A 21,045-nucleotide genomic window follows, 5' to 3' on the forward strand; every position below is an offset into this window, starting at 1 on the left:
ACTTAACTTCTCTGTGTCTCAGTTGCCCCAACTGCAAAATGGGGGTTCAATACCTGTTCTCCTTCCTACTTAGAATGGGAGCCCCATCTAGGACCTGCTTATCTTGTATCTATCCCAGTGTTTAGTTCAGTGCACTTAGTAAGCACTTAAATACCGCAACTATTAATGATTATTTTCCCAAGCCCCATAGAGCTTAGGGCAGAAGTAGTAACTGGGGAGACAATGTAATAGGACGTAGGTATCACAGTGGTAAAAGAAGGCAAAGGGGAGATTATGTGGGAGACGCGAGAAAGGTACCTGAGAGGCGCCTGTATCACTATGATCGGCCATCAGAAAGAATGGAAGCCGAGTGGGGATCTGGAAAGATCTAGGTTGGCAAGAGGGATGGGTTGTGGAGAGAGGGTGACAGCTCAGTAATTTAGAAGACAGACCAATAGGAAAGGTTACAACCCCTAGAGATACGGAACAGATCCATGAACAGGTAGACAGCATTTCTAGTGGAGTGGGTAGGTTGCTAAAGGGGAGCATACACTGGGATACAACATGATTTGGGTTTTTTGGGCGGCAAAGAAAATGTATTTATCACCACTGGTGGAATCAGTACTTTCTGACGTTAAACCTGCAAAAGGGGAAAAATTATGAGACTGATTAAACATATGAAACAGTTAACAGGAGAACTTTGGTTGAAGCCCATTAAAGATGACATTGCATATGTCCCTGGATAACGGAGATAGCCCACATTCCCCGAGTTACGTTTTCACCACCCATTATCAAGAGATGGTGCCGGTTCAGTTAAACTTTTCCCTTAACGTGAGTCCATTTCTATAAAGGGGCGGCATCACTCAGTGCCCTGTGCTTCAGACTTCTAATATCACCTTCTCCATGGTGGGATAGGTTTCCAGGTGACAAGCACAAGCACAAAGCTGCATAATGGAATAGCTAGTTCAGCCCCATTGTTTTGGTTTATCCCTCGGGCAGGACTCACTACTGATTATTATCCTCCCTTTTTCTCTTGCCATAGTTTCTTCCCCTCTCGGTGTTTACCTTTCAAGCAGTTGCAGACTTACCACATCTGTTCTAAACATGGCCCTCAGCCAGGCAACAAGATTCAAGCCCCATGATTGCTCTAAAAGTAATCCCGCTCTAGTCAGGGTTTTCTTTTTGGCTCTATTGGGTCTATCTTCCATTTTCTCTCACTTCTCTGATTCAAGCTGAATCCTCTCTCTCCTCAGTTTAGACAGGAGGAGAGCTGTTACCACCGGCCTACCTTGTGGCATTCACAACAGCCCAAACATTCACTTTCATACTTATGCAAAATATCATAGCGTGCATGACAAGCACACTTAATTTGCTCTTATCAACCCTAACAGGATTTTGAAGTGCTTCCAAAGCTTGCTTCATAATTATCTCTTAGCTATTCCCAGTCTCTAACATTATTTACTTCCATGTTTTCCAGCCCCATCTTCCTTTGCCTCATACTTATAAAAACATGAGATTTTGTCTTTCTTTTCTGTGTTCAACAGAAAATTGATTCACTTTCCAAGCTTTGTATTAGCATTATGATTGCAATGAAAATGTAATTGGGCTGACAGAAAGTCAGGAAGAAATTCAAGAGAAAACCCTAAAACTAACAGAGGCATAGAGGTGAAAAGGGACCGTGAGAATCATCTTCTACTTCTCTCTAAAAATTGAAGTTAAAACAGAGTCTATAAAAGGCAGCACCACAGTTAACGTTACTTTTCAAAATTAGCTAAACATTCCCCAGAAAGGTATTTTTAACGCTTTATTGCTTTCTCAAATAAACACGGTACTAGAACATGAAAGGCAAAGTTAAGACCTTTATTTGAAGGTGATCAATAGTCCAACACATAGCGATTAAAGCACGACCTCTTTTTATAATGTAACAGGAAAAAATTATATTTATAAATATAGGATATAAGGATAAAATAAAAGCAGGGTTCAGTAATTATGCGTGTTCACTTCTAAACGGCACTGCACTCGCCCAAATGGGCCCCATTTAGTTCAAGTTAGGCTCGTCCCTTGATTGGTTCATCTTCATCACCTTCACGTGGGGTCTTCCAGAGACTGAACGGAATCGGAATTGATACCGTCCACTGCTGAAATATGTATTGCCATTACTTTCGCAGGAAAGTTAGCTTGCAAACGATGAAGAGAAGCCCAAATCCACACACAGTGACCGCGGCTCTCTTCCATAATCTCTTCTTTCCGGTAGACACATTTTCCATGGGTGGTATACGACAGGAGTCATTTTTCTGGTCATTGTGCAACTAATAGCAAGGGGAAAGAAATGAAAGAGGTTATGAAGAAAAATGAAAATGAAATAACCCTTTGACACGAGAATTTCACAGCCGCAATATTTCACTCAATTTACATAAAAGAAACTTTAAAAAGGATCTCCTCCAAAGAAGATAACATTCTTTCCCATTTTACTTTGGGCTGAAGTTGTCAGCGACCAAGCACTTGGGCTTTGCATATGTATGCAATCTTCAACAAGAGCTATCTTACATCAATCAAGATTGAAATGGAAGATTTAAATGAACACAAATGTCTTCAAAAACAATAAAGCCATTCACCGTGGACAGCCCTAAATGGGAAGGCTTCTTATAAGAGCAATGTTTTCATACACATTTTACAAGTTCTCACTGGGGGCAGGGTGTATGTGTGTTTGGGTGTGGGTGTGCGGGTGTCATGGAATAAATATCCACAACTTGCAGTGGCAAACAACCAATGAGGAGGGCTAGGAAGTGCACAGAGTAGACTCTGCATCCCATCTATTTCCAACGATTAACGCCGAACGGCAAACAATTAAACTGCCCACAAGGAAAATCTTCCCTAAGACTTCACGCCACATTAAATGTATCCACAGTTAACAAGACTCATATTATTCCAAGTAAGTGCTTCACTAGACACTTGAAACTTATTTCAAATAACATTTCAAAGACAGATTGCATTTAAAATTTTAAATGGCTGCTTTAACACCTCTCTGGAAGGAATGTTCTGGCCTATCCACACCCTGCCTCTGACCCCACATGACTCCCACCCTGAAGCACCTCTATTAAACAAACAAAAAATAAAAGATCTTTGAAAGATAAAAATAATCAGGCACTTTTGCAGAGTGATATTTACTGGAAACATCCTGGGCTAGAGTGATGATGTAAATACTTCCAACATTAATAGGCATAACTCCCTTTAGAATCTACAATGTAAATATTTGATAAGGAGAAGCCGGCAAAATTAATTTCAAGTTACGGCACCAAGTGGGGATTCGGTGCCAACCTTGGTGATACTGTATCCTGAGGCCAATGTCCACATGGCTTCATTCAGCAACAGATTCCTTTTTGACACTGATGCTCCATTTACTGAATCCTGGGACGGTCATTCCATTACTAACCAATTACTTAAAATGACCCTTTCTGACAAGATCCTGTCATTGTGTTGGTTTGAAAGTGAGTGATGTGGTGTTAGCGTCTAGCCTTGACCTCTCCCACCCTCTCTCTTTGTCACCTCTGTACACTATCTGTGTTAACTCATACCTTCCCCCCTCACCCGCTCCCCACCAAAATTCCTATTGGGACAATATTTGCATCCCCCGGATATTAACCGCAAGGCACCATGGCTCATCATGGATCTCGAGGCCTTCTTGGAGCCGGTATGCCCCAGATCACACCGTGACCACCACCTCCTGTTCAAGAGGGGCCAGCTGGGGCTCTTGGGGACCTCCCCGACTGGCTGCACGATTCTCAGCAGGTTTTCTTGTCCCCAGAGTTGGACCCCGTGGTATGTGCCGGGCCATCGCACCCACCAGAGCAGCGCGATGCACCGTTGTAGAATGACTCCCGTCCACCCGTAGGGAAAACGTCAAACACCTTTCACTCGAATCCGGGGACCCAGTTGACTCCTGCTCTGGAAATGGCTCCTTTTAACTTGTGGAGGCCTGAATGGGCTAGTCACTAAGGGAGGAGCACCACAGCCAAACATCGCGATTAGGATTTCCATCCACTCAGTCTCCTCCAGAGATTTCTGGGACCTGTACTTTCCTGAGAGCCTTCTTGTATTTCATCCCCATCTACGATGGACTTCAGGTGGTCGATTTTTTGTTTTGTTTTGTGTGTATGTGTTTGTGTGTGTGGAATAGTTGCCGAAACATAGGACAAATGTTTCCAGAATGTCACTGCTTTCCTACTGCCTGAAGGTACAGGGCGGGGGGAATTAATTTCCTCATTCATTCAATTATATTTATTGAGTGTTTACTGTGTGCAGAGCACTTGTACTAAGCCCTGGGATGATACATCACACTGCATGAGAGATCAGCGGAGGTTTCTTCAAGCAAGTAACGTTATTGAAACTATCTCCCAAGCTGGGCTAGATTACATGAAACATTTAGCCCAAATCTACCTTTCCTCTGTGTGTTCTGATGCCTACCTTCTGAATCAAGTGCTTAAGTTTGCCAACTTCTTCCCCTAGATTTTGAGCATTGTGTACCAGATCTTCACACACTGACGTAAAGCATTCAGGCGAGCCCCATTCCAGAACTATCTGTTAGAAGACACAGAAAACCATTTTCTTAAGTGACTGGAAAACCATCTTTGATAACTGCACATGCATTCAATTTGGGACAAGAAACCCTTCTGTAAAATAACCACATTATGCTCTAAATGCAATTATTGAAAAATACCCAATCCGTACAGTATGAAGAGACATTTGCAATCAACCTACATCGCAACAGACTAATACGTCTGCTTAATGCATGTTCAAAAACATTTACATCAGATGCGTCCATGAGGTATCCATACAAATGAAAAATGCATACTTCTCTTACTATAGTGGTGGTGTTTGTTAAGCGTTATGTGCGAAGCACTGTTCTAAGCGCTGGAGGGGATACAAGGCAATCAGGTTGCCCCACGTGGGGCTCACAGTTTTCACCCCCATTTTACAGATAAGGGAAGTGAGGCAAAGAGAAGTGAAGTAATTTGCCCAAAGTCACACAGCTGGTAAGCAGCAGAGCCAGAATTAGAACCCATGATCTCTGACCCCCAAGCCTGGGTTCCTTCCATTGAGCCACGCTGCTTCTCTGATCATAGACCAGAGAAAACTCTGGAAAAATCAAAAATTTAATCACAAATGGCTGAAACAAACATAATTGTGTGTTTTTAAAGGTCATTATCCACTTCTATTCTTAAACTATAATCATTTCCATTAGTATTTCCTCAAAATTCCTAGTGACATTGTTTGTGCATGATGAGACATACATTGCTTTGTTTCAACCTTTGCTTGAGTCTTCTATCACTTTGTACTTTAAACAATTAAATCTCCTATCAGAGTAAGTAGTCAATTAAACACAATGACCCCCTTCTCCCCACAATCATCGGAAGGATCTTTTTATTCTAGAAGTTTGTAACACAACATGCTGTTGGAAGACAGTAGAGCAGAATACAATCATTAAGCAGCTCCCTGGCCATACATTACATAATTAGTAGAAGAGATGTGATTTTATCAGTTTACTTATTTTCTCCCATAATTATCTTAATTTGAATACTTATTTAACTTCTCTGTGCCTTGGTTCCCTCATCTGCAAAATGGGGATTCAATATCTGTTTTCCCTCCTACTTAGGCTGTGTGCCCCATGCGGGTGATGTATCTACCCCAGCAGTTGTACACTGTTTGACAGAGAGGAAGCACTTAACAAATACCACAATTATTATTATTATTATTATTATTACTACCCATGATCTATATTTGCTTAATTTCCCTGATGAAATACCTTGTGAGAATGTACTGGAAACTGGCTAATTATATCCTGCACAGCTGTTGTGAGGTGACCACACTGTTTGCTTAATTTCAGAAGAAAATTGAGGAACTCATCACCGCTGAAAAAACAAAGAGAAAAAGATACACAGTTATTTGCGCAAAGCCGTACAAGGGGCAATTACCTTAAATCTGACCGTAACACTCACTTTTGGTGAAACCTTAAAAGAACAGCATGTCCATATATGTTTAAGTTGGGATGGTTTCCATTACCCAAACTGGACCTCTCCTTCCAGTTTCCCTTTTTTTCACCCAATACAGAGAAGCAGTGAATGCTTCCTAATCTCTTTTTCTGCTTTGATCACATGAATGCCTCAGAATTAGGTGGAATCTTTTCAAAAGGATAGGTGCATCTCAGTGTTTTAGGAGCTGATCATCTAGTTTTGCCAATGGATCAATTAGTCATCAGTGGTATTTACTGAGCACTCAGTGTGTGCAGAGCACTGTTTGAGGCACTTAGGAGAGTAGAATACAATAGAGGTGGTACCCACTATTCCTGCCCTCAAGGTGCTTACAGTTTAGTGGGGGAGACAAACATTAAAATAAATTCCAAATAAGGGAATGGAAGAGCACAAGGATATCTACATATATGTGCTGGGCAGGTGAGGGGATATACATAACATGCTTAGGGAATACAGACAGAAAGACCTAGATAATGCAGAAGGGAGAGAGACTAGAGTGAGGAGACGAGGGGTTAGTTGCGGAAAATACGTTAAAGGAGTTAAGCTGCCAAGATCCACCTCCACAGTTGTTTCTTTTCCCCTTTCTACCACTACCCATTACTCGCTCATTTGGCTATTAATTAGCACTTTAGCAGAAAGCATACAAAGGGAGGCAGTTCATCACTCTGGCAAGTGTATCCCCAGAGAAGAGGTTGAAACTCTGGAATAGCAGATGGTTGGGTATCATGAATGGATTTCAATGATCTCCGTTGACTCTTCCCCATAGGCAGAGCCGTCCCATCCTCGGGGCAATTTGGGGGCAGATGCCCGAGTCCCCTCCCCTCCCAGCAAGCAGGATTCTCCGAGTCGCCAGCACTCAGGGTGGAAGGGTTTCATGCTTGGGCTCTGGTACCTGAACTGACTGTCAGTGATTTGTTAAGCACTTACTATGTGTCAAGCACTGTTCTAAGCTGAGGTAATAAGGTTGGACGCAATCCCTGTCCCACATGGGCTCCCAGTCTTAATCTCCATTTTACAGATGAGGTAACTGAGGCACAGAAAACTTACGTGACTTGCCCAAGGTCACACAGCAGATAATAATAATAATAATTATGGTATTTCTTAAGCACTTACTATGTGCTGAGCACTAAGTGCTGGAGTAGATAGAGGATAATCAGATTGTCCCAAGTGGGGCTCAGACTTTTTAATCCCCATTTTTACAGATGAGGTAACTGAGGCACAGAGAAGTTATGTGCCCAAGGTCACACAGCAGAAAAGTGGCAGAGCTGGGATTAGAACCCACACCCTCGGACTCCCAAGCCCGTGCTCTTGCCACTAGGCCATGCTGCTTATACTACCTTCGGACTGGCAGCTCTCTGGCCAAGGAGGCGGAGCACGAACCACTAGGATGTAGGACTTGGGCCAACCTGGAGCACCGCGAACAGGAAATGGCAGCACTGTGACAGGGGAGGAAGGGGAGAGGCCCAGACTGAAGGGGAAAATTTATCTTTACATTTTTCCCTCAGTCCCTCTCCTTCTCTGCTGGCAGCGCCCTGAAGCAGGTCAGTTACCCTGGGCCCCACACACCCAGGGGGATAACCGAAAAGAAGTCAGCTTAGGACAGTTTTTTTGCTTGTTTAAAATCTACCACCTGCCCTTGGCTCTGGTGCAAAACTGACTACTCTTAATTTAAAACAAGAAATGAAATACAACATGCTCATTTTCAGTTCTTCAGGTTATTAAAGGTTCTCTACTGGGGTAAAAAGAGTCAAACTCTCAAAACCTGGTCCTCAATTTACACCTGTTTTAATTAAGATTTGATTCAGATTTTCCCCTTCACCAGTTCAAAAGTAAAAACCCAATTCATGCTCTCCATCTCCCCTCTCCGACCCCAGATAGATTATTAAGAAAGGCTAAAACCTCCCTCACCAATAATAGTAAGGTAGGGAAAAATAACCAGAGTCCACTGGCAATGACTGTGGGCCAAGTCTATGGATGATAGGAGGCAGCATGGTCTACTGGAAAGGGTCTGAGATTGGAAACCGGGAGTCCTGAGCTCCAGTTCCAGCTCTGCCACTGGCCTGCTGTGTGACGTTGGGCAAATCATTTAACCTCTCTAGGTCTCAGTTTCTTCATCTGTAAATGGGGGATGATATACCTGCCTTCCCTAGTTCTTAGACTGGGAGTCCTATGTGGAATGGGGACCATGTCCAATATGATTATGTTGTATCTATCCAAGTGCTTAGCATAATGTAGGTGCTTAAACAGTACCATTATTATCATCAAAGCATAACTACAAAAAAACTTAGCTAAGATGCTCTTCAGAAATGATGATAATAATGATGATGGTAATGCTGGTGCTTCTCAAATGTGCTCACCATAAGGTGCAGCTGCAGAGCTGATATACCACTGGCAAGACCAATCAAGAGCCAGTGACAGTGCCAGAGAAAAAACAGAAAAACAAAATCAAGAGAGAGCCAGTGAAAAAGTCAGACACACTGCAGGAGGAATAGCAAGTATATCTTAAAATAGAGTGACTATTACATGGATCTTGGCTTCTTTTTCATTATTAGTCTACTTTTCAAAAGGTGGAGCAATCAAAATATTTTGGGGGTCCCATTAGCAGCCATAGAAAACCACTATTCTAGAATGCGAAATAATCTTTCAGGTATCTAACTTGATTGAGGCCAAACCTATTCTAACATTCTTTGAATACCTGCGAGGCAAGACAAGACCAAATCGGAAAGGGTCCCAGGCTTCCCCACCTTCCCCTACAGACCCGGCTTCGGATGAGGGTAGAGTCCTGAGATGTAGGGAAGGGAAGCCGAGTAAACAGTCCCTTAGCTGAAAAAAAATTGGGACGGTTGATAGTCGAAAAAGTGAGTGTTCAAAATAGTTCAGAATTTAAGTGCTGCCCATTTCATGCAACGAGGCCTAACCACTCTGGCGAGAGCAGAATTCTCTAGTTTCAATTCAAGGATCAACTTTGGAACACGATGGAAGACTGTTCATTAATTTATTCATTCAATCATATTTATTGAGCACTTACTGTGTGCAGAGCATTGTACTACGCACTTGGAAAGTATAATTCAGCAACAGATAGAGACAATCCCTACCCAACAAGGGGCTCACAGTCTAGAAGATGGTCAGGACTGGGAGAAGCGAGTGAATGGACAACAGAGGTCTGCCTCGTGAATTAACATTATATGATGAAGATTAAAAAGATGGAAAGTCTGTTTCAATTTTGCCCCCAAATGTATTTTTCATTAATTTAATATCAGGGAAAAATCTTGCCTGTAAATTTGGCTTTTTAGCAGTAAAGCTCAATAGTGAGTTTTGTTTTTTTGGTTCATGGCATGTCAAATCTTGTTATTTTATATGACATATGGCTTGAAGGTGAGGCAAATAATAATGATGGAACTTATTTAAATGATTATTATGAGCTGATCACTTTGCTAAACATTGGGTTGGATAAAACATAATCAGACTGGACCCAGTCTCTGTTCCACAAGTGTTCAAAATCTAAGCGGGTGGGAGAAATGGTATTTTATCCCTATTTTACAGATGAGGAAACTGAGGTTCAGACATTTGCCCAAGATCAAACAGCAGGTAAATGGTGGGGGTGGTTCAAGAATCTGGCCAATTCTGACCTCTTCTGAGCTCCCTCCACAAAGCCAAGCTAATGAAACAGCTGAAGTCAGAAGTCATGGCCAGACCTTGATATACCAAGAAGTGTGATTTGGTTTGCCATGCTTTGTCTGCAAGTCTCCTAAATGCTGTCTCCTAATTTCATATTTTACTTCTTGGTCCATCGGAACAGTGTGAGTCAGCATGCTGCTCTGGCAGTAAAATCTGTTGAGATTTTATTTTGTTACTAACAAAAATATTTGGATGAATGAGATTTTCCCTGATGTCGGTTAGTACATTAACTCTTTTAAGACTAATAGTCCACAATATTGTGTATAAGAATCCGAGACAGAACTGCTGGTGGGGAACTCAGGGACAGGGAAAGATGTATGACAAGAGGATTCTGAAAAGTGAACTGAAGAAATGCTATAAGGAAATTACTTTTGCCAAATCTCAGGCAAGATGGCTTAGTTAAGGCAGTCTTCGAAACGGTGGCACTCAGACCAACCTGGTGGGTAAAGATCAGGCACTGTGTGTCCTTTTTGAGGAAAGGAAATAAAGCTTGTGAGGAAGAGAGTGACACAAAGTCTATAAGAAGCTGGGGGTATATAGTGGGAAGGGAAGGATGTGGGTTAGGAAGAAGCCAAAGAATAGTCTTACCATTAGCACAGTGTCTAGAAAGGACTATTACTCACAAGTGTTCAGACACAGGAGCAGTGTGATGATCAAATATGGTGAACAACATTTTACATACCACTGTTTAGCAGAGAGATTGTTTTTTGAAGTTTTCATGTTATGAAGATGTTAAAGTGGCCCCTCTCCATTGAGCCGTTCTAAATGTAGAAATCTAGCTGAAATTCTAGAAGGGTCATAAACATAGTATTTGTTGACAGAGTGAAAATATATTAGCTTCCTCCATTTGAATTTATGAGAAAAGCTAAAACATTCTCAGTTTTTTAGGTACATTCTATTCCAATTACTTATCAAATAATAGGACCTACTTAAAACAGCCTGGAAAGTCTCCAGGCCTCAAGAGTTCACCTGCTGAACTACGCTTCTCTTGTCCAGCTATGTCAACAGACTGAACTTCCCGTACTAGGAGTAGCGATGAAATAGCAGTTTCTGGTGATGAATACCCAAACCATTCCTTCATGGTTAAGGAAAACGATATCCTAACTCACCTGAAAATTCCTTTTAAAATTCAGCAATTATTCTCCTCCATCTGGTCTTCTCATGGAGATTCCATGATAGCCAGTTTATAGCCAGTGATAGCCAGGAATAGTTATGTACTAAGGTCAAGCAGGAGTTAATGTGGCCCATCACTGGCTTTACATGTCCTGACTTGTCTGCTCTGCCTAGACCCTAGATTCTTGGACCGCGGGCTTCTGCGTTAGGAGTTTCTGGTCAGGCAGACGAAAGCAGGCCCATTATGGTGTCGGGGGGAAGGAGAGGATAATGTCTGCGAGATGCCGGGCTGTTTTACAGCTCCTCACCATCATTTTACTTAATGAAGCTTCCTATCGGGATCTTACCTGTAATAATGCCCAAAGTTCATGAAAATTTACAATCGGCACGCAAGGAAAACATTTAGGATAAAATTGTTAATTTGTTTTGTTTTTTTTAAATGAAATTCCTTCTACCCGTAGCTGACAAAACATTCAATCTAATATCATGAGATGTTAAACAGCGTGGCTCAGTGGAAAGAGCCCGGGCTTGGGAGGCAGAGGTCATGGGTTCGAAACCCAGCTCTGCCACTTATCAGCTGTGTGACTGGGGGCAAGTCACTTCACTTCTCTGGGCCTCAGTTCCCTCATCTGTAAAATGGGGATTAAGACTGTGAGCCTCATGTGGGACAACCTCATTACCCTGTATCTCCCCCAGCGCTTAGAACAGTGCTCTGCACATAGTAAGCGCTTAACAAATACCAACATTATTAAACCTCCAAACCAAATCTGTCCTGAAATCTGATAAAAAACACAGTTTGAAAATGAAGTTGATAAAACTGATAGCGCCTTGAGGGCAGGGAGCATGTCTGCTAAAATCCTACTGCACTCTTCCAAGTGTCTAGTACAGTGCTCTGCACAGAGTAAGCACTCACTAAATGCTACTAACAGCCATAATAATTAGGAGATGATGTTAGGGCAAGCCTGGCTGTTTATTAATCTAGCTGGTCCACAGATCTACTCTAGAAAACTAGAAGCTTCTTCTGGTACAGCTGGTGGGACTTATTGTTATATTGTACTCTCCCAAACGCTTAGTACAGTGGTCTGCACAGAGTAAATGCCCAATAAGTACGAGTGAATGAATGACATTTTCCCACCATAACTGTCATCCACTGCGTTTTTGAGCACTGACTTTGTGCAGAGCTACAGTCCTCCTAAAAGTAAAAGCGTATTTCCAAGTCTTTATTTGCATTGAAGACTTAGAAATATGCTTCTTCATTGAGTTTTTAATAATTCTGCTAGATCTAACTTTTCAAGTTTTTAATCTGCTGCTCAAGTTCCCTCGGAACATTCAGAAACCTGACTAAACTGAAAGCCTGGCATGGAATCTTGAGAGTGTATTTTCAAAATCTCGATGGAAGGACAGGGCTTCACAAACTTGTCTTCTAAAAGACAGGACTGCACTCACCCATCGGGATTCCATTTACTATGTCTAGGCATCAGTTTAGGAAATAGAGTCATTTCTTAATGGCAAGAAACAACACACCTCCTGAGTGTTAAGTAATACAGAGAATACCTTACTCGACAGCATCTAGCGCAGAAAGAGCTGGAAAATCTCAAGCCACCAAATGTTCTTAAAAACATCCCCAAAGAAGTGGTGGTTTTAAATATTTTCCGTAATTTTGAAACAGTTTTGTTTGTCGTGTACTTGGTCAATAATAGAAATAAATGTGCTCCGCAGGGGTACTACACTATCTTTATGACAGGTTGAAAATTTGATTAATAAGTACATTAAAAAAATTAACATTTAGAAAGAAAGAGAGGTTAGAATAAATCAGTAGCTAAATTGTGCAGGACACATCACTGGGAACTTATAATCAATCAGTTCAACTTTTTTCCCCACTGTGTTAGTTTTTGTATGACTTAATGACTAATTTTCTTCCTCACAGAATGACTCTGAACAAATAGAAGTAAAACCTTTTCCATAACAGCATGTAAACATAACCCATGATTTAATAACAAGGTCAAATTCTTGGAATATATATGTCTAACAGTTTTATTTTTAAAAAGCCAACACTTCTAATAATTGAATACTTGTCATTTGGGGTAACTCGGGATCTTCAACTAGAATTTTATTTCTCGTGAAAATAAAAATAATTTTATATTTACAACAACTTTAAAACAATCCAACCTCAGGCTAACGTTCTGCTGTGGCGTCTCATATTTAACATTTGGTGTTCAATCAAAACTTATATTAGGAATGTTGCCATAAAAGTATTCTTATACTAAATCTTCACCTAGGTTTGCACACATTTTGCAGTTTGTGATTTGCTGACTTACTCAACCCATTTGTAAAAGGAGGTTGCCTCAGTGTGCAAATGTAAACTAACTGTAAACTCCCCCGATTTTCTTTTAACAGACCAAGTTAACATAGACATTTAAAGGAGTTTTATATTCCTAATTTATTCAACTGATAGTCCTTAAATGGTTTTCTATTTGAACAGAGTGTGAGCAATTAATCCATTTTTTCCAAGAAGACATCAATACCATCTCCCGAGTTTTAGGTTCAATTTTTTAAAACCTCAACAACCTCATCTAAGAAAATGGTTCAACAACTGTCAAAAACATAAAGCTCATGCTCAACCAACCAATGGTACTTACTTAGTGCTTACTACATACAGAACACTTTACCGTGCTCTTGGGACAACACAACAGAGTAAGTAGACAAGATCCCTGCCCCTGTGGAGTTTACAGTCCAGCGGGGATGTGTATATGTCATAAAACAGCATTCCCACGATCCAAATGGCTAACGTGACTCCTGTGGAGAACGAATACATCCTTCAAGGAGTTCCCCATGAAAGCCCGTCATAGGGCAGGGACTGTCTCTATCTGTTACCGATTTGTATATTCCAAGCGCTTAGTACAGTGTTCTGCACATAGTAAGCGCTCAATAAAAACTACTGAATGAATGAAAAGTGCACTACTGATGAAAGGAACATCAGCTTCAAGTACTGCAAAGAGCAAATGGCTGGTTTGACTAGGTTTGATGATGAAACTGTTTAAGAAACCACATTCTCCCAGCAGGAAAGTTAGTTATTCGTACAATTCCTACTGCTACTCTCTCAAAGACCATTTTATTTTTGAAGCCACATTCCCCATCCCACCCCAACAAAAATCAATCAGAGAAATCTGAATGACTGTAAAGACTAGACTTTCCAAAAACTGAAAACAATTTTAAAAATTCATGTTGAATATTTATTAGTCCATTTACTATACTGTTGTATTAGGCACATAATTATTTTCTAAGTCCTACTGCTTACTCTCAAAGAATATTTCATTTAATGAAACCAATACCATCACAATCGAGATCTCACATCCCCCGCATTCAAAAGCCTTTCTGATCTATTTCCTTCTGGTAACCAGGGAAATGAATTTCTACAGTAACTGACAGTGAAGAGCTATGGTTTAATCTGAACACTGATGTCATGCTTTTTTACCCACTTCTGTCAAATGTTCTTGGATTTTTTGATTTGGTTTTCTGGTTGAACAGTAATAGAGGGGATAAAAAGTAAATCACAGGGCCAGAAAGGTCAAATTAACAGTATGTCTATGAATTGCTTCTTCCCCTACTTATATTGTCATTGCGGAAGAGGAAATGAGAGGACAAATAGCCAACTACTGTGGAAAATCATTTCATTGGAGACCAGAAGAAAATAAATCAGAAAGGCTTTTGGGCGGGAGCATGTGAGATCTCCTTGACTATGATGATGTTGGTTTCATAAAATGAAATGTTCTTTGAGAGTAGCCATAGGACTTTAAAAAATAATTATCATGTGTTTAATACAACAGTATAATAAGTGGACTAATAAAGTAGGCAACATAAATTTTAAAAATTGAATTAAAAAAATAATTAAAAAATACTCCAGTATTATCACTTCAGCTCTTCTGAACCACCTTAGCAGTTTGGCCCTACTTCTCACTGTACTTTTGTACATGTATGTTTTACCAATTCTGTTGTGTTGTACTCTCCCAAGCATTTAATACAGTGCTCTGCACACAGTACGCACTCAATAAATACTATTGATGATGATGATAATCTAATTTGATCACTTTTTCCACCCATTTGTAAATTTCTGTATGCTTGTCTGTCCCGCTCGATTTTATGGTCCATCAAACAATCAATGGCATTTATTGAGCACTTACTGTGTGCAGAGCACTGTAGTAAGCACTTGGAAGAGTAGAATACAACCGAGTTGGTAGACAGGTTCCCTGCCTACAGTGAGCAGGGATAGTGTCTTCTCCTATTGTACTTTCAGAAGTGCTTACTACAGTGTTATGTGCAGAGTAGGTGATAAAAAATAGCTACTAACTGATTGATTCTCTTCATCCTGTAAATACACTACATTTCTTTTACCTGAATTCCAATTTCATCACCTCAGGCAACTCTTCAAATTTTATTTCTTCTACTTGAAGCTCTTCAACAGCATCCATAATTTTCTTTTGGTCTCTGACATTGGTAATCCCAATCTAAATGAGAGTAATTTTAAGTACCAAGTTTTAATAAGAGAAAATGACACCTGAGAAATAAAAGCACTTCCTTCGAATCATGAAATAAATGTTTATAAAGTGAAACAAAATAAAATCTTTTTGATAATTTGGAACAGAGTGGGACAAAACGGAAACGGCTTACCTCATTACTCCCGAACAACTGTCTACCCTGAAGAAGCCTCATTTTCTCCCACTCCCCTGGGACTCACTGGGAAAGGGGAGAGGAATTCGCTTCCTCTGGCTGCCCTATATTTTCACACCATCCCACTCGCCCCATCCCTATCTTTCCTCTCCTTTGCAGCCCGTATCATCCGCTTCAACTACCCACTTCAGGTACAAATCACAGTCATCTACTGCCTCCCAGGGCCCAACTCCAACTTTCTGAGCCATTTTGATCTCTTTCTCACATTCCTTCTCTCTTTCTCCATCCCTACACCAATCCTCAGGGACTTCAATATCCTGGTAGATGTTCCTGACGACCTTTCCGCCGCCCACTTCCTCTCCCTCAATTCCACGGACCTCCTGCTCCGCCCCATCTCATCCAATCACCAATGTGCTCGACCTCATCACCTCACCACCTCATCACTGTAGAATCTCTACCCACACCACAGCCTGCCCGCCTGCCTTCTCTCCCATAGACTCCATTCAAGAAATCCTCCTTGTTTCTAAGGAGACCTCCAATCTTTTGATGTTGTCTACACCTGCTGTCTTAAATTCCCCTCCTCCAATTTTCTCCTTGACCCCTTCCAATCTGACTTCCCTCCCCTTCACTGCACAGAAACCACCCTCTTAAAGGTCACAAATGATCTCCTTCTTGTTAAATCCAAAGGCCTCTACGCCATCCTAATCCTCCACCAACTCTCAGCTACCTTCATTCATTTATTCATTCAACTGTATTTACTGAGCACTGACTGTGTGCAGAACACTGTACTAAGTGTTTGGAAGAGTATGATGCAATAATAAACAGTCACATTCCCTGCCCACAAGGAGCTTAAAGTCAAGAGGGTGGGAGATAGACCTAATATAAATAAATATATTACAGATTGTACTTAGGTCCTGTGGGGCTGGGGGGAATGACCAACGGAAGGAAGTCAGGGTGACGCAGAAGGGAGTGGGAGAAGAGGAAAGGGGGGCTTAGTTAGGGAAGGCCTCCTGGAGGAAATATGCTCTCAACAGGCTTTGAAGTGGGGGGAGAGTGATTGTCTGTCAGATTTGAACAGGGACGACATTCCAGGCCAAAGGCAGGATATGGAAGAGGGGTTGGCAGTGAGATAGACGAGACTGAAGCACGGTGAGATGGTTAGCATTAGGGGAGTGAAGTGTGTGGGCTGGGTTGTACTAGCTGCTCTCCTACTACAACTCAGCCTGAACATTTCACTCCTCTAATCCTAATTTTTACTCACTGTACCCCCATCTCGTATATCTAGCTACTCACCTCTCACCCAATTCCTGCTTCGGGCCTGGAATGTTCTCCCTTTCCATATCCAAAAGATGATTACTCGCCCCACCTTCAAAACCTAACTGAAGGCACATCTCCTCCAAGAGGCCTTCCCTGACTAAGCCCTCAATTCCTCTTTTTCCACTCTCTTCTGCGCTTCCCTGACTTGTTCCCTTTATTTCCCACCCCCAACCCTATCTCTCCAGCACTTATGTACACATCTGTAATTTATATATTAATTTCTGTTTCCCCTGTAGACTGTCAGTGCATTTTGGGCAGGGAATATGTCTGTTATATTAGGGAAGCAACGTGGCTTAGTGGAAAGAGCACAGGCTTGGGAGTCAGAGGTCATGGGTTCCAATCCCGGCTTTGCCATTTATCAGCTTTGTGACTTTGGGCAAGTCACTTAACTTCTCTGTGCCTCGGTTACCTCATCTGTAAAATGAGGATAAAGGCTACGAGCCACACAGGTCTCCTGATTACCTTCTATCTACCCCAGCTTTTAAAACAGTGCTTGGCACATAGTAAGCACTTAACAAACACCATTATTATTATTACGTTGTACTCTCCCAAGCACTTAGTACAGTGCCCTGTACACAATAAGCCCTCAAGCAATCAATCGTATTTATAGAGCACCTATCACGTGCAGAGCACTGTACTAAGCACTTGGAAGAGTACAATATTACAGAATTGGCAGACACATTCAACTGATTTATTGAGTGACATACAAAACTAACACAGGTTTCGACTTTTCCTCTTCACTTCTACTCCTCACACTGACCTGCTAATGGGAGGCTTTGGCTTTATCTTCTCTTTAAAATTCCCTATGTCCTTCATGGCTTTATCCTTTATACTTTTTTGACAATTGTTTATTAAAACCTTTAAGTGACAACATAATCAATATCTATGAAAAAGTTCCTCAAATCCCCATCCAATCACACATTCAAATCCCACCTTATTAGGAACATACACTAAGCCCAGAGAAGACACACAGGTATACACAGAGTTTTAGAAATTTCCCATTTTAGAATAACAGTTGTGGTATGTATTAAGCACTTACAATGTGCTAAGCAGGGGGTAGATAGAGGACAAAATCTCACCAAGTCCCCATCCTACACAGTACTCCAAGTTTAAAGCAGAGGGTCAACAGTTATTTCACTCCTATTTTCCAGATACGGAAAGTCAGGCCCAGGGAAGTTAAATGACTTGCCCAAGGTCACCCAGCAGGCAAATGGAGGAGCTGGGATAAGAACACAGGTCTCCTGACTCCATTCCTGTGCTCTTTCCACTAGCCCACACTCTCTCTCAGTTCTGTCTCAGACCAGCACCACTGCTAATTGAGATCCTTCTTTGGTTTCCAAAAATATAATAAGCATGATAGCATAATTCCAACCTTTTGAGACTGCTACTTTGGGCCTGTAAGAGTTTGGGCATATTGATCTATCATGACAACATGAGCAAACCCTATTCAAACATTCTTAAATTGGAAAAATCGAAGCACCAATTCAAATCGAGCAAATCAAAAATTGTAGTTTTCAAAAGAGTCACTAACCTTTGTAAAGTCATCTTTTCTCAAAGTCAAAAGCTGTCTTAAAGTTATATCCCTTTCCTGAAAAAAGGAAAAAAGTCATTTTTATAGAGTCATTGGTTAAAGGAAAAAAAATCAGTTTAATGTGTCTATACACCTCTACAAATGACTTACAAGAGCTCACAAATATACCTACTAAACACAAAATGAGGAAAATTATATTCTAAACTATATCCTAATATTTTAATCTATATCTACATACACAAACCAGAATGTAACTAAACAATAAAACTCTCTAACTCTACTCATTTTTTCCTGTTCAAACCTTAGGCTGTATACCTAAGCAGTTGGAAATTGTGAATAAAACTTTGTGTGTTCTAATCAAAAAAATTTTAACTGCTGTAAAGGTGTTAAAACTAGCAAAATTTGGACTATAAACTATCCTATCTTTAGAAGAAGTCCATTTACTCTAAAATATATTTTCAAATGTCACTCCATGAGATCTTACCTTTAGTAACTCTGTCAAGTGTTCAAGCTGAAGACCGTGCAAAAATATCTCCAGATCGCCAAAAGCGGAATATGAACTATGTACAATGACATCAATGATAGTGTTAGGATACAACAAAAAGACACATGAGTTAAGTGCTGAGTAGAACAAGGAGGGATATATGCTATTCTGTCAGCCAACCCATCTTTGCTTTACTCTGGGCAATCTCATTTATTCAGGAACTGGGGAGGGAAAAGAGGGAAAAGTGCTGAGGGTTTGAGACTGTTGAGAACTGTAAGTCCAGTCACAGTTACAAAATGGGTCTACTAGCCCTGAATGCAACAGGAGAGGAAATCACCTGCAATGCGTACATCTGGTGACATGTTAAACCCATTCTCAAATTTCACGTAGACACCAAGGGCTTAGGGGAATTCTCTGGTGAGCAGACAGATACCTTAATTCTCAATTTTTAAAACTTTACCTATTTGAAGCAACATGACGCGTTTCACATTTAGGCAGAATCCTTGTTTACTGAACAACCATGTTGCTCATTTGAACAAGCTCTCTGTAAAGTTCTCGTATCCGGCGTGCAGAAAATATTTGTTTGAACGTGTACAAATCCATAACATTAAAGAGATGAGACAAGGAAAACCAGGACTAAGAGTAAAGGGAATATTGTATTTCAAAACAACTTCATTATACGGACGCAGGAGGGAGTGTGTCTGAAGGTGGGGTGGGGTGGTGGTTTGTGTGTATGCGCGTGTGTATACATATGTAAGACCTTTCTGTTTGAAAGCACATTTGGTTCCTGAAACTTGCATCATATGTGGGAATGTAAATTGAAACAAACTTTTTTTTTTATCAAAACTGTTCAGTCTCACCCACTCTGGCCCTTTTCCCGCCCCCCTCCTCCAGAGTTGGCTAGTCTGGCCTAGCTGCTGTGGCTGTCATGGTCCTAGTCGGGGGAGATTTAGGAAGGATGCAGGGCTGTAGCCGAGGAAGGGACTGATTGAGCCATATAACAGGTAGGTACTGTACAGTAAAAACAAAACAATCTACACTGGATATGGGAGGTTGGGGGTATGACGGGGAGGGGAGGCAGATTTGGAGGAATAAGGGGACAGGGTGCAAGGGAAGCATGGGGGTAATGGGGAAATGATTTGGAGTCCAGGAAGGACTGGACTCTAAGCATTAATGCCTGTCTCCCTCACTAGAATGTAAGCCCATTATGGGCTGAGAACGTGTCTATCAACTCTTTTGTATTTGCTTCATATCATGACCAACTCTGTTGTATCATACTTTCCCAAGTGCTTAGTACAGTGCTTTGCATAGAGCAAGCTCTCAGTAAGTATCACTGACTGATTAATAGATTGTAGGCAGTAGATGGAGGTAGTACCATGACGAGGACTAGTATTGTAAGGTCAAAATCCACCTGTTGCAAAATGAAACGATGTCAATTTAGCAACAAAAGTGTTGTTCATCATAAAAGGCTGTGAGGCCTGCCTGTGTGGTACCATAAGCAGTGGTTTCATGAATTGAAGTGAATCTAGCACCATTGTGGACATGCTTTAAGCAGCAAAAATTCTGAGATTTCAATCCATCAATCAATCTTATTTATTGCACTTCCTGAGAGCTGAGCACTGTACTAAGCATTTGAGAAAGTACAAAATAACAGAGTTGGTAATCACATTCCCTGCCCACAGAGAGCTTGCAGACTAGAGGGGGAACAGGTAATAATATAAATTAAATTATGGATACGGGATTTAAGTGCTGTGGAACTGAAGGAGGGATGAATAAAGAGTGCAAAGCCAAGAGAAAGGATAATGTGGACGGAAGTGGGACATTTGTATATATTTGAGCTATACGCTTCTGAAAACTTCAAATGAGGCCTCTTAAATAGGCTGCATATTACAGAGATGCACATTAAATGTTTATTCACAGTTAAAAATATTTATGAACTAAGATTGCATAATACATTACCTAAATCCATGATCTCTGCTCTTTTCAGAGTCTGTTATCAAAAATTTGCATATATTCTCTTCTTTAGTTATATTTTGGAATTTCCCATGCAAAGGATTCAAGGTCAAAGAGAGCATACTGAAAAGCTGGAAACGTAAAAATAAAATGTATAAATTTATATTTGCATATGTAGACATAAAAAAGCCATTCTAATTCCATTCACACTGAATTTAAAGCCCAAAGAGGAGGTGGAATCCCATTATCCTTCTAGCCCCCCCACACTGCCTTCATCGTTGTTGTAAAATGGA

General features: G+C 41.0%; 1 protein-coding gene across 2 annotated transcripts in view; it reads right to left on the minus strand.

The window, feature by feature from the left end:
• Positions 1-1,818: 1,818 nt before the first annotated feature.
• The window catches only part of ASZ1 (ankyrin repeat, SAM and basic leucine zipper domain containing 1), a 71,140-nt gene continuing 51,913 nt past the window's right edge, over positions 1,819-21,045 (minus strand). For both annotated transcript variants that reach the window (XM_029072770.2, XM_029072771.2), the window contains 7 exons: positions 20,759-20,883; positions 18,800-18,875; positions 18,316-18,372; positions 15,192-15,304; positions 5,783-5,888; positions 4,444-4,557; positions 1,819-2,288 (listed from right to left, as the gene is read on the minus strand). In XM_029072770.2, the coding sequence (XP_028928603.1) occupies positions 2,136-2,288; positions 4,444-4,557; positions 5,783-5,888; positions 15,192-15,304; positions 18,316-18,372; positions 18,800-18,875; positions 20,759-20,883 (744 nt within the window). In that variant the 3' untranslated portion in view covers positions 1,819-2,135. The remainder of the gene's footprint in view (positions 2,289-4,443; positions 4,558-5,782; positions 5,889-15,191; positions 15,305-18,315; positions 18,373-18,799; positions 18,876-20,758; positions 20,884-21,045) is intronic.

Source organism: Ornithorhynchus anatinus, chromosome 10 (assembly GCF_004115215.2).
Source record: "Ornithorhynchus anatinus isolate Pmale09 chromosome 10, mOrnAna1.pri.v4, whole genome shotgun sequence".
NCBI lineage: Eukaryota > Metazoa > Chordata > Mammalia > Monotremata > Ornithorhynchidae > Ornithorhynchus > Ornithorhynchus anatinus.